General features: G+C 34.6%; 1 protein-coding gene across 3 annotated transcripts in view; it reads right to left on the minus strand.

Moving 5' to 3' along the window:
* Positions 1-848: 848 nt before the first annotated feature.
* The window catches only part of itgb4 (integrin, beta 4), a 33,496-nt gene continuing 19,722 nt past the window's right edge, over positions 849-14,622 (minus strand). For 2 of the 3 annotated variants that reach the window (XM_051116944.1, XM_051116943.1), the window contains exons 28-42: positions 14,237-14,557; positions 13,919-14,079; positions 12,358-12,538; positions 12,072-12,209; positions 11,796-11,978; positions 11,550-11,684; positions 8,785-8,946; positions 7,548-7,709; positions 7,186-7,299; positions 6,470-6,619; positions 4,614-4,802; positions 4,295-4,450; positions 3,980-4,141; positions 3,621-3,728; positions 849-1,015 (exon numbers count right to left, since the gene is read on the minus strand). In XM_051116944.1, the coding sequence (XP_050972901.1) occupies positions 876-1,015; positions 3,621-3,728; positions 3,980-4,141; positions 4,295-4,450; positions 4,614-4,802; positions 6,470-6,619; positions 7,186-7,299; positions 7,548-7,709; positions 8,785-8,946; positions 11,550-11,684; positions 11,796-11,978; positions 12,072-12,209; positions 12,358-12,538; positions 13,919-14,079; positions 14,237-14,557 (2,462 nt within the window). In that variant the 3' untranslated portion in view covers positions 849-875. The remainder of the gene's footprint in view (positions 1,016-3,620; positions 3,729-3,979; positions 4,142-4,294; positions 4,451-4,613; positions 4,803-6,469; positions 6,620-7,185; positions 7,300-7,547; positions 7,710-8,784; positions 8,947-11,549; positions 11,685-11,795; positions 11,979-12,071; positions 12,210-12,357; positions 12,539-13,918; positions 14,080-14,236; positions 14,558-14,622) is intronic. The other variant, XM_051116945.1, reaches the window with a different exon arrangement.

Below are 14,622 nucleotides of genomic sequence, written 5' to 3' on the forward strand. Positions count from 1 at the left end.
TTGGTGCGGTAATCTAATATGCAGTGAGAATTTTTTGCATACTACATACTACGGCTTTAATATGATGGTGAAATGCAATTTTAATACGAAACTCTAAAATAAGATATATTTTTCCAAATCCAAAGTACCATACACATCATTAAAGGCAGTAAAAATGTAATTCAAGAATACGCAGGTGTGAGATTGGTATTTTTTTTCCATATTGCCAGTAGTGTACAAACCTGGAAGAGTTTATGTCATCTGAAATGCAGCCACAGGCCTGAAGTTACAACAGCACATCTTGCAACCAGGCAATAAAAAACAAACCTCAGTAACATATTTACAGTCCTAAGAATCGAGTCCATATGTATGTGCTTATGTGTTGCAACATTTTAAGCAACCCTTAACGAGTAAAAAAAATTTATTTAGGAGGAAAAATACTAATGAGTTTAAGTATACACTCTAATTCAGGACACATGGCATATTTGTTGTGAAAATACATATGGAAAATCTACATGCTCAAAAAACTTAATACATCTTGAAACTTGAAAGCAACATCAATGATATAAACATCATGATACGAAACCTGCCGAATTCAAACCTTGTCAAAATGAACGCAATCAAGCTCAAATGAGCAACTGTGTCCCACGCCACATGTGTCAAAAAGTTTTAACAAATACCTGTTTGGAAGCGATAAGATAACACTAAAAGGTTTAAGTCTTTACATTCAACAAAATATCAAGGCAGCTTGAAGACTTTGGTCTTTATGAGCAATAATCCGAGGAATCCAAGCACACAGCTGTTGTGCACATTGGTTTAGTTTGACTTGAGTGTATGTTTGCACTGTTGCTCTGCCATTTGATTTCAGCTGAAGGTAAAAAAAAAAAAAAGGTAAATTAGGCCTCGTAGTACTGTCGTTCCACTTTCTTAGTGATGGTGCTGCTGGACATCACTCCTCTCTGTACCATCTCCACCTGCCGCGTGATGGTGCCACCCGACTCTGTGATCTGCCTGCTTGACATCATCATCATCCCGTCTAGAAAAAACACATCAGGCATAGAAAGAATGAGGGAAACACGTTAATATTACAATAAAATCTTGCACCTAGAATTTATTAACTGAAATAGAAATAAATTGGAATAAAATTAAATTTTGTTACATTTTTAATACATTTTTATAACGTTATCATACACACAGCATACTGTATGATATTTCCAGAATGTTAGATAAATAATAGAAATGTGTATTTAATTTAATAAATTATATGAAATATTATAAAATACTACTTTTTTGTAGGGTTCGACTGATTATCGGCCTGACCGATTATCGGTGCCGATATTAAACATCGGTTATCGGTATCAGTAATTTTTAAAAATGATTTGCCGATAAAATCATTTAAAGAACGTTTTTGTCAGAGCCCCTGTTATTCTTAATTTTGACTTTTTATTTTATTTTATTTTTATTTATTTTTTTTACACCAGATGTATAATCATCATCCTGTCTAGAAAAAGCACATCAGACACAGAAAGAATGAGGGAAACACATTTATATTACAATAAAGTATTTAATTAATAGAAATAAATTTGAATGAAAAAAAAAATTCACCAACTGCATTAAATCTGTAATAAATTTTTTAACGTTATCATACACACAACATACTGCAAGGTATTTCCAGAAATGATAGATGATTAATACAAATATCTTTTTGATTGAATAAATTATATTAAATATTTTAAAATACTACTTTTTTGTAGCATTTTTATGGATCTCAGTATCGGTCATTTTCAAAACCAACTGGCTGATAAAATAATTTAAAAGCATTTAAAGGAAGATTTTGTCAGAGCCCTTGATATTCTTAATTTTGATATTAATTTTTATTTTTACATCAGACGTTGATCATCATCCCATCTAGAAAAAACACATCAGATACAAATAGAATGAAGGAAACATTTATATTAGAAATAAAGGCTTTTATGGAGAATTTAATTAATTGCAATAGAAATAATTTGGAATAAAATAAAATTTTCACCAGCTGCATTAAATTTTCAATACATTTTTATTTGTTTTTATTTATTTATTATTATTATTATTATTATTATTATTATTAATTAAATTAGTACTTTTTTTGCCATTTTTGCATGATAGGACAGTTGAGATATGACACGAAGCAAGACTGAGAAAGGGCCACAAGGCTGGATTCGAACTTGGGACACATATGTTGGCGCACTGCCCACAAGGCAATCGGCACCAACTAAATTTGCATTAAGCATTATTATGGTTATTGGTATCGGTCATTTTCAAAACCAATTGGCCGATAAAATAATTTCAAAGCATTTAACGTTTTTGTCAGAGCCCAAGTTATTCTTAATTTTGACATTAATTTTAATTTTTACACCAGATGTATAATCATCATCCCATCTAGAAAAAACACATCAGAGGTGGAATGAGGAACACACATTTATATTACAATAAAGTCTTTAATCTAGAACTCAATTAATTGAAATAGAAATAAATTGCAATAAAATAAAATTCCCATCAACAGTGCAAAATTTGTAATACTGTTTTGTTTATTTTTATTTATTTATTTTAAATACATTTTTAAATTTTTAATGTTATCATACAACATACTGAATGGTATTTCCAGAAATGTTAGATGATTAATAGAAATATGTATTTAATGTAAAAAAATTATATTGAATATATTATAAAATACAACTTTTTTGTAGGCCAATTTGTCTGCCGATTATCAGTGCCGATATTAAGCATTTTTATGGTTATCGGTATCAGTCTTTTTCAAAACCGATAAAATAATTTAAAAGCATTTAAAGAAAGTTTTTTGTCAGAGCCCATTTCATTCTTAATTTTGACTTTAATTTTTACACCAGACATATATATCGGTTCAAAATATCAGTTAACGGACTACTTGAAATAATAATAATAATAATAATAATCGGTATCGGCCCTGAAAAATACACATCGGTTGACCCCTCCTTTATTGTTAAATTTTATAATAATATTAGTAAAACTTTCCACAGTGGTCTTTTTCAATCCAAATAATCAAACATAAATAATAATCAACAGGTTAAAGTGATCATTTCAATAAGTTATTTTTGTTTTCTGAAAACAATGTGGTGAACATTTTGTGGTGTTGTATTGCAAAACTAAAACCTGTTTTAATTCAAATAAAAGACTGTGTTAATTAGACAATATTAAACCTAATTTTATAAACTGATTTGATTAAAAATGTATTTTACACATTAAAAAAATAAGCATAATTACCCAAAATGAATTATGTTTTGTATGTCTATATTAAATATTATAAAATATCTACATATTTTTAGTTATAAAAAACTTAATTTCCCACTGTGGACTAATTTTGTCCAAAGAGTCAAACATAATCAATAGTTAAGATGTTAATTAATTTTATTTTTTTTCTTTTCTTTCATTTTTTGCATGTTTATTTGTTAGCATTCTCATTTGAGAAAAAATAATTAGTCAGAATGAATTATATAATTATTTTATTTGGTTAAAACATCCCGTGTGGCCAATTCAACCGAAATCTTTACTCATGAATCGAAAAAGAACAAATTCTTCGATTGTGAATTATTTTGTTCCCTGGAAGATATAGTGTGTGTTGTTACCTGGAGACACGAAGGGTTCTGAGAACATGCTGTGTGAAGTAATCTCTGTTGGTAGGTTAAACACCTCTCTCTTTGTGAGTGAATGACTGCTGTACTGTGACATGGAGCCTGAGGAGGACCAGAAAAGAAGAAGAGATTATTTAAAAAAAAAAAAGCTCTAACAAACAGCATTTATGACCAGTGATTTTCCTTAAAGAATACATAAAATGCATTTAAGAGACAGAGCATTCAGCAAGAATTAATATAAGGTATAACTAATATAAGGTAAGATTTTATATTGCTGAAACATTAAACAGTTAACAGTGAGATGCATATTATAAAAAGGCCTAAAGCTGTAACACTCTCTCTCTACCGCATACCTCCATCTTGGGATTCAATGGTGATGATTCCCTCTCGCTCCGGTCCAAAGCCCTGCGTGGTCTGGGCCTGAACTTTGAATTTGTACGGCATGTTTTCTTTCAGGTCAGACACAGTCAAGGAAGTTGCAGCGTTGCCATTCACCTGGAAGGAGCGAAGATCTCCTACAAGGACACCACAAAGATAGAGTCTTAACAAGGAAGCTAAAGAACCGGGGTTGTTTCTCATTATTGCACTTGTGACTGCTGTGCACATTTACATAGATTCAAAGTACAGATATGTCAAATGTCAAATAAAAAATATGTCAGATGTCTGACCTCCACCATGCAGCTGTTCGCAGGTAACCACGTAGCCCAGGATGTCCCCGTTGGGTTTGCGGGGTTTCTCCCAGCTCAGCTGCAGCGTGTCTGGACTCAAAGCTGTGAAGATCAAAGGTCCTGGAGCGCTGGGAGTGCTGAGTGTGAATGGGGATCCTAAACGGCAGCATGCACATTTATACATGTTTTAGTATATGACACACACAATCATGTGTTAATATTTAATTAAGATTTCAGGATCGTTGCTGCTAATGCTGGTAATAGCTACTTTGCCCTCTATAGGTAACAAAAAATAACAATAAGACAGTGAAGCTCTCACCTGGCATTGGGCTCAGTGGACTCTTGGGGTCGACAGCAGACTCAATGGTAATGACTCCCTCTCTCTCGGGACCCCAGCCCTCTCGACTCTGGGCCTTCACTTTGAAGATGTAGGAATGGTTGGGCAGGAGATCCTGAACCATCACAGAGTTCTGAGCAGGATTCTTCACCTCGATACGCTTTACCTCACCTATAATAGAAACACAATCAAAAAATTAACAGACATCAAAAATATATCATCTGTTATTATGTATATCATATATACAGTATAATAAACAGCTAAATTATAGTATATAACAACTGTTTATATATATATATATATATATTACACACACACAAAATAATCAAGAAATTCATGAATATTGATTAATAATTACACTACATAAATATACTAATATACTAAAGTTATAATGAAGTGTATGACAATAAAAGACCCTTTTAAAAAAACTTAAGAAAGCTTCTTTTCATTATTATTTCTGATTATCTTTTATACAATTATGTACAGTCTATCTTAACTAAAATGTTATATATGAAAATGTTTATATAAAAAATAAAGAAATTTACGATCATTTGCAATTTTGCAATTCATTTATATATTCATTTATATATATATCTGAATATATACATGAATTGGAAAAAGTGCAAATGATCTTTTTCAAATAATTATATAAAATAATTATATAGTAGATAATAGATAATTTAGCAGTTCATATATATATATATATATATATATATATATATATAAACTGCTAAATTATCTATTATCTACTATATAATTATTTTAGCAATTTATCATACACATCATACACATTCATACAATTTAACATAGTGTATGACTTTCCAGAAATGTTAGATGGTTAATATATATAGCCAACAGAAATGTGTATTTAATTTAATAAATTATTTTAAATATTATAAAATACTTTTTTGTTATATTTTACAATAATATTAGTAAACCTTTCCACAGTGGTCTATTTTACTCCAAATAAACAAATAATAATCAACAGGTTTAAGTGAAAACAATGTGGTGAAAATTTGAGTTATATGGCAAAACCTGTGTAAATTAAAAAAACAACTTAATTTTACAGATGTTTTTATTTGATTAAAAAATGTATTTTAAATTTTACATGTCACAAAATAAGCATAATTACCCAAAATGAATTAATTATGTTTTTTAGGCTTATTCAATATTTTAAAACATCTACTTATTTTTTTAGTTATATTTAATAAAAATACTAGTAAAACTTATTTATAACTTAAAATATTGAGTTTATTTATTTTCATTTTTTGTATGTGTGTGTGTGTATATATATATATACATATATTTATATATACACACACACTGTATAAATTGTAGCAATAGCCATAAATACACTGTATGGGTCAAAATTATCAATTTTTCTTTTATGCCAAAAATCATTAGGATATTAATTAAAGATCATGTTCCATGAAGTTTTTTTGTAAATCTCCTACTGTAAATATGCCAAAACATAATTTTTGATTAGTAATATGCATTGCAAGGAATTTCTTTTGCACAGGCGATTTTCTCAATATTTTGATTTTTTTCCACCCTCAGATTCCAGATTTTCAAATAGTTGTATCTCGGCCAAATAATGTCCGATCCAAACAAACATCAATAGAAAGCTTATTTATTCAGCTTTCAGATGATTTATAAATGATGTATAAATTTCAATTTAGAAAATTTTACCCTTATGACTGGTTTTGTGCTCTAGGGTCATACACATTTAATTGTCATCATGTATATATGGGTATAAATTGATAAATTGTAATATATAATTGTACATACTACTCATATATTTAAAATAAATAGGTTATGACAACTATGACTGAGATCACCTCCACTGAGTAGCTGGTAAAGGACGCAGTAGCCCAGTACATCGGTCTCACAGTGGGGCTCCTGCCAGCTCACTTTCAGGGCTGTGGGCCCCAGAGCAGAGAACACCAGTCTGCTCGGAGTCTCAGGAACACCCGGGTTGAAGCGAGAGTCTGAAGGCACAAGCAGTGCAGACAGTAAAATGTCAAACCACAGAACAGACATATTTAATTTTGCAGCCACAAATTGTTTTATTGGTTTAGCACTGGGGAAACAGCAGGGAATTGGCTGAGGTGTGTCAGTCTGTAAGTAAGTGAAAGCAGAGATGCTTCAAACTTAATTACATTTCTCAGTACTATGACAGTAGCTCAGCTGCTTTTAAAATAGTTTAACAGATACTTTTCCTGTAACAAGCTAACTCTCAAAACCGTTTAGCATAAAAAATGTTCTTGATTAAATCTGTTGATTTAGACAGTAAATAAACTGATTCAAAAAAAAAAAAGATTCACTGAATCATTTGGTTCTTTTTTAAATAAATTATGGTGTTCTATTATTTGCCTCTATTGTAGATGCATCTGTTTATATTATATATAATCTCTATATCTATCTATCTATATAGTACGCGCAATAAAAGATTAGCATTTACTTTAACTATTTTACAATATGAAATAGGAAGTTGCGATTTTAAAGTAGCTGACGCACTCCTGATGCACTGATGGTTGTTCCCGGGTTCACTCACCCTGAAGCACACTATCCAGGTTCTGCAGTGCATCGTTGATATCTTCAGACTGAGTACGAGCTCTGGAGCTCAAGCTGTAGCTGGTAGTTGTACTCTGGCTGAAGCTAGAGAGCCCTGAGAGACAGCCAAGCCACGGTAGGGTGGGGTACGGCGGGGTGTGGCGGGAAAAGGTTGGCAGGGAGCCGTCGCATGACGAGAAAACAGCGGGAGAAAAAAGGTGTAGAGATAAGACAAAAGGCATAAGGGGGAGAAAAAGAAGAGCAGGATTGAAGCGAGAGTCAAAAGCCAAAAGCTGCACCTTGCGAGGCAGTATATCAAATTTCATTGGCTTTGTGCACGCAGATCTACCAAGCTCAATTTACCTAATTTGTCCAAAATCCCACCAGACAGGTTTCCCATGACGATAGAATCCCTCACACCATCACTGTCTGTGTAATGCCTGTTATCAGAACGCTTCCTCATGATCACTTCCTCTGTGAGAAGTCCGCCATCCCTAAGATCGTATGTGTGTGTAGTTGAGCCTCCTGATTGTGACAAAAAACAATAATGGATTAATGAACTATGGAGACAAGTATTGTCCTGAATAAGATAACTGACATAAAAATTACATATAGTCCACAAGAGAAAATAAGAAAAATGACCCCGTTCAAAAGTTTACATACGGTTTTTTTCAGCATTTTTGTGCATTTGAACCCTTTCCAACAATGAATGTATGAATTTGAGATCCATCTGTTCACACTGAGGACAACTGAGGGACATATATGCAACTATTACAGAAGATTCAAACGCTCACTGATGCTTCAGAAGGAAAAACTATGCATTAAGAGCCAGGGGGTGAAAACTTTTGAACAGAATGAAGATGTGCACGTTTTTCTTTTTTCGCCTAAATATATATATTTTTTTCTTTTTTATCTAGTACTGCCCTTTAGAAGCTAAAGAAGATACTTACAAGTTTCCCAGAAGACAAAATAGGTTAAATTTACCCTGATCTTTAAATTCAAAAAGTCCCCCCCCCCTTTTTTTCTATTAATGCATTGAGTTTGAACTTTCTGTAATAGTTGCATATGAGTCCCTCAGTTGTCCTGTTTTTCTGAAGAACAGTGGGCAGTTTAACTGTTTAGGACAAACAAGGGACTCATAAACAAAACAAAAAAAAACATTAAAAAAAAGGACACGGCTGTGGATCATTCAGGTAACAACAGTATTAAGAATCAAGTGTATGTAAACCTTTGAACAGGGTCATTTTTATAAATTCAACTATTATTTTCTCTTGTGAACTACATGCAAATCTCTTTTATGTGAAAAATCTTATTCAGGTCAGTACTAAATAAAAACTAACATGCATTTTGTATGACCCCACTTATTTTGGTAAAATAATTAACATTTTGTAGATTCCCCAAGGTGTATGTAAACTTTTGACTTACGCTGAATCAAAAAATGATTTATAAACCCTCAAATGAAAATTCTGTCATTATTATTCACCCTAATGTCATTCCAAACCCATATGACTTTCTTACTGTAATGGAACACTAAACCATACCACCTTGGAACAACATAAGAATGAGTGCATAGGTTTTTTTGCCTCTGATTGTCTGATACCTTTGCCAGAAATGTATGTTGTCGTGCTGCTGTGATTGGTCACACCGGGACGGGGTGTGGAATGGCTGTACGTGGATGAGGAGGTGCTGACGTTGCGGGAAAGGGAACTGCTTCCTCCCGGGAACAGGAAATTCTGATCCCACTTTCCATTTACAAACTGATCTGTAAGGACACATAAAGAAGACAATATCATGAATTAGCATAGCAACATTAGCGCATTAGAATTCACAGTTAGCGTTCCAGAATAGGGCTGTGAACGACGCCCCAGAGGAGGGAATCACCTCAACAGACCCAAACTGCAGAAAGCCTCTAAATTCAGCCGAAGAAACGCTACTTTTATGGTAGCAATGGAATTAGCAGTCTAAATAAGGATGCCAGTTAGCACTCTGATACTGATGATGCCAATTAGCACTCTAGCACAGCTTTGGGTTGACGTTGGGTGTGGATGGCATACTGTCTGCCAGGGACAGGTCTTCACCTTGTGGCAGGGTCTGTGCATGACTATCGCTGGCATCTGTGGCCGGGCTCAGGCGGGGGGGGATGATGTCAGCAGGCAGTTTCCAGGACACTTTACGGAGATCCAGGTCCGAACCGACTAGCTGGACATGCTTCCAGCGTGAGCCTTCGGTAATCATGTGGGGAAGCAAGCAATGCACAGAGGATGTGTGTGCTGTCCATGCTCAACTTAATTCAACCAAAACTAAAAATTCTGTCATTAATTAGCCCATTTTCAAACCCATTCCCTTCATGTTAGGCATTCCCTTCATGTTAGGCAAAACTTTGAAGCAAAGTGAATAGGGCTATAAAGCTCCGAAAGTGGAAAATTCTGTCATTAATTACTCACCCTCATGTTTTACCAAACCTGTAAGACCTTCATTCATCTTCGGTACACAAATTAAGATATTTTTGATTAAATTCAGAGCTTTCTGACCCTGCATAGACAGCAATGCAATTACCACGTTTAATGCCCAAAAAGCTAGTAAAGACATTGTTAAAACAGTCCATGTGACATCAGTGGTTCAACCTTAATTTTACGAAACTACAAGAATAACTTTTGTGTGCAAAGAAAACAAAAATAAAAACTTCATCCAACAAATTTGTAAAAGTGCGGCGAACACTGACACGGAGGAAAAGAAATTGTGGAATAAAGTCATTATTTTTGTTTTCTTTGCACACAAAAAATATTCTCATAGCTTCATGACATTAAGGTTGAACCACTGATGTCACATGGACTATTTTAACGATGTCCTTACTACCTTTCTGGGCCTTGAACGTGTTGGTTGCATTGCTGTCTATTCAGCATCAGAAAGCTCTCAGATTTCATCAAAAGTATCTTATCTTAAAAAGGTATCTTAAAAGGTCTTATGGGTTTGGAATGACATGAGGGTAAGTAATTAATGACAGAATTTTCATTTTGCTTGAACTATCCCCAGTACATTTATATCCAATATGGACCACAATCATGGAAGTTTTATGTTTTTATGTCATTTTTGGAGCCTTTCCCAATCACTGTGATTTTATGGAAAAGATCTGCATCTAATTCTCTAAATGATGACAGAATTTTCATATTTGGGTGAACTGTTCTATTAACAGCTAAAGTTAGGCAAAGAAGGAAAGAAGAAAAGGTGGGAAGCTGATGTCTTCTGAGCCCACCCATAATGCTAGCGCCGTTTAGCAAGGCCGAGTAGACATTCTGATCATTCTTGCCAAATACGAGCCGAAGGAGCCAAAACTTTACAGCTAGAACATTCGCTGAACGCTGCACAAACAATAAGTTTAACTTCCATAAAGAGCCCAGTCACCCAGTTTTACAAAGCCAGAAAGAAAAAGATACTGTTCCATGGCAAAGGCAAGTGATTGTGGGGTCTTCAGGGGACTAGAAAGAGCCTTTCGATTTCAACAGGAGCTGCATACGAATGATGTAAGAACATCATCCTGTTACGCTGCAGATGAAGGCAGACCATGGCCATGTCTGACTGCCATTGACCAGTAGTTTCTACAGGTCAACGTAGCACGAAAAAGCTTTCGAATGCTTGAAACAATTCCATGCAATACAGACAAGCATTGACATGTTTTGGAAAACACAAGTCTTGTTTTAGTTCCCTACTATCCCTGATGAAAGATGACCATTGTCAGGATGCTAGTGTGCTAGTGTCCCCTTTACCAAGAGCTGCATGGCCAACCAGTTTACCCATGCTGGTTGCAATTTATCCTGGTCTTTTCAGCAAGGATGTGCAGCAAACACACTACTGTTCAAGCTTGGGGCCGCCAAGATTTTTATGTTTTCGAATATAGCCTCTTATACTTAACAAGGCTACATTTATTTGACCAAAAATACAATAGAATAATTAAAGTGAAATATTAATTAATTATTATTAAAAATGTAATTTATTCCTGTGATGCAAAGCTGAATTTTCAGCTTGATTACTACAGTCTTCAGCATCACATGATACTTCAGAAATCATTCTAAGATACTGCTTTGGTACTTAAGAAACATTTCTTCTTATTATCAAGTGTTGAAAACTGCTTAATATTTTTGTGGAAACTGTGATGCACTTTATTTAGGATTCTTGGATTAAACGTCAAAATATAACTATATATTCGTAACATTACAGAAAAGCTTTACTGTCACTTTTAACCAATTTATTCCTTCCCTGCTTAATTAAAATATTACTTTCTTTCTTACTGACCCCAAACTTTTGAACGGTGGTGTACATTGATTTCAATGTGTTGCAAAAGTGCACCGCATCACAAAAGACACCCACCGTCAGTCAGATCTGTGACGCTTGGCCTCTGGCTACCCGTCGGGGATCGTAGTACTTCATTACTGTACATCAGATAGCTTTCATATTCATCACCAGCTTCTGCATCCACAATGGGAATGTCGGGAATGATGGGAACTATAAACCAAAACAAACAACACAATCAATTCACAGTCAGTACAATGGTTTATTAAACAACTGCTCGGTCCAAACTTGAGTTTGATTCCACTCCATTTTTGAGGCGCTTACTTGACATGGGTCTGGTAGGTTGTGTAGCCAGGTTGATTGTGGCGTCTCTGTACGGGCCCCAGCCCACCTTATTGCGAGCACGCACTTTGTAACAGTAGGTCTGAGAAGGCTGCAGGTTCTCAATGAGCAGCATACGCTTTTTGGGGTTGTCAATCATCACTTTCTTCGAAGGTCCTATAGGCTCTGAACAGAGAAAGAAAGATGTGCATTTAGAAGAGCACTAAACATTACAATACTGATACACAGATGCTATAAAAAGTATTTTAAGACTCCTACTCTTGTCCTCGTCGATGGGTGTGTAGATAACCTCATATGCAGTGATGACACCATTAGTTTCTGCTGGCTCTGCCCAGCTGACCTGAGTGACAGTGGGGCTGATGACGTTGAAAGCCAAGCGACCAGGTTCACCAGGTACTAGAGGGGTAAGACAATGCAGTTTGCTATGTTGGTGAGGCAGATAGCATCAATGACTACGCTAGAAAAAGTCAAGTATGAAAAGTATGACATGCATGCTTCCTAAAAATCACAAAAAAACAAACACAAAATCCAGAGATTGACCTACCATCCTCTAGAGTCTGGCATTGGATGACATCGCTGTAATTGCCCTCTCCGAGTGCATTGTAGCCACATACGCGCATCTCGTAATCGCAGTACGGGTAGAGATTCGTCAGCTCGGCTTGAGGAGTCTTCACATCCAGCACCTGTGCATCAGCCTCAGGGTCTCCATAAATCCAGTATTTCACCTGGAAACAGCAAACCACAGCTCAAATTACATATCTAACAGCATTCTCAACAGTCTTTTCAGCTGAGCTACTGTCTATTGAAATATGAAATGTAGCTCTAAATCTTTACAAGCAGAAATGGACTGGGACTAAAAAATAGTATGAAATATATGCGACCATGGACCCTTGTCTTAAATAGAAAGGGTATATTTGTAGCAATAGCCAACAATACATTGTATGGGCCAAAATTATAGATTTTTCTTTTATGTCAGAAATCATAAGGATATTACGTAAAGATCATGTTCCATGAAGATATTTTGTAAATTCCCTACTGTAAATATATCAAAACTTAATCTTGGATTAGTAATATGCATTGCTAAGAACTTCATTTGGACAACTTGGACAACGTCATTTTCTCACTCTCAGATTCCAGATATTGAAATAGATGTATCTCGACCAAATATTGTCCTATCCTAACAAACCATACATCAATGGAAAGCTTTTCTGTGATGTATAAATCTCAGTTTTGAGAATTGACACTTATGACTGGTTTTGTGGTCCAATGTCAGATATGCTAACATGTCACAACCCACAGTGTATAATCGCCAACTAGCCTGTATGTTTCACAAACACTACTGTTCAAAAGTGTCAGTCTTTTTTTTTTTTTTTTTTTTTAAAGAAATAAATAATTATAATTCATCAAGGCCACATTAAATTGATCAAAAGTGACAGTAAAGACATGTATAATGTTACAAAAGATTTCTATTGACCTTATATTCGTCAAAGGATCCTGGAAAAACTGTATCACAGTTTTCACAAAAACATTAATGTTTTTGATATAATAATAAGATAAATTCTTTAGAAATTAGCAACAGATCAGCTTATTAGTATTGTTTCTGAAGGATAATTTCTAAAGGACAATTAAACCAGAAAACAGCTGCAATAATATTTTACAATATTACAGTTTTTACTGTATTTTTTTATCAAATAAAGCCTCGATGAGCCTAAGAGACTTCAAAAACGTTTAAAAATCATTCAATGTGTCTAAAATAGCACAATTAAATTTATATCATACACTTTAAATGAAAAAACCTACAAATAAAGTCATACTTTTCACTTTTGACTCATGACTTATAAAGCCTAAATTTTCTCCTGTCACATTCCTGGCTCTTGCAAATTTAAGTAAACACCATTAATCTCACCAGTAATCTCACATTTGTTAATGCTATGTAAAAAACTTTTTGATGTTTTTTTTTTTTTTTGTTCATTTACCAAACTTTACAAAGGTTCACAAAAAAAAATGACTATATACACTAAACAATATAAAAAATAACGCAATTTTATAATGTGTTATAAAAGATGTAAAAGATGTAAAGATGTAAAAGATGTTATGTGACCTACCTTGTAACCATTGGCATTTGGACTGGGGTTCCAGATCATACGGATGTTTTTAGGGCCGGTGGCGATAGCTTTGATGTTGGTTGGAGAGTAGAGGCGTCCTCCAGGAGACGTGGCTGACTGATTAACATATTCCATTTTCTGGAAATCCATTTGCCCATCCCCTGAAATGACGTAATGCAAATATTAAGTAACACTCATCTTCTGCTTACTGAAGAGTTTGTTTACCCATAAAGCATGAACTAAAGTAAAACAAATTGCACTGACAGTTGGTTGCAAACATGGACCCCAAAACTGACTCTAAACCCAATGTTTTCTCACCTCTACCATCGATGACATTCACCACAGAGGTTTTCCTCTCTCCAATGACTGCATTGTTGCTCGGGTCAAACAGTTCTAGTTGGAAGGTCTCAGGTACAATGGGAGATGGATACGAACGAGGATCAATGACGATGTTCTTTTCCGTCTCACCAGGAGCAAATTTGAGAGGACTGGAAAGGTCGAAGCGTGAGGCTTTATTTGTGCGCCAGTACACAGTGGTTGGACCTTCCTGGCTTCGAGTGCGCACCACAGGGATGGAGTAGAGCGGGTCGGTTGTATTGTAAGTTTGAGTGCTCTTCTTAAACATCACAACACTTGGTTCTGAGGACATATGAGGACAAATTTAGGTTAAGTAGTAACAAAAAAAGTTACTTTTAAACCTGTAA

The sequence above is a fragment of the Labeo rohita genome, chromosome 8 (genome assembly GCF_022985175.1).
Source record: "Labeo rohita strain BAU-BD-2019 chromosome 8, IGBB_LRoh.1.0, whole genome shotgun sequence".
Lineage (NCBI taxonomy): Eukaryota > Metazoa > Chordata > Actinopteri > Cypriniformes > Cyprinidae > Labeo > Labeo rohita.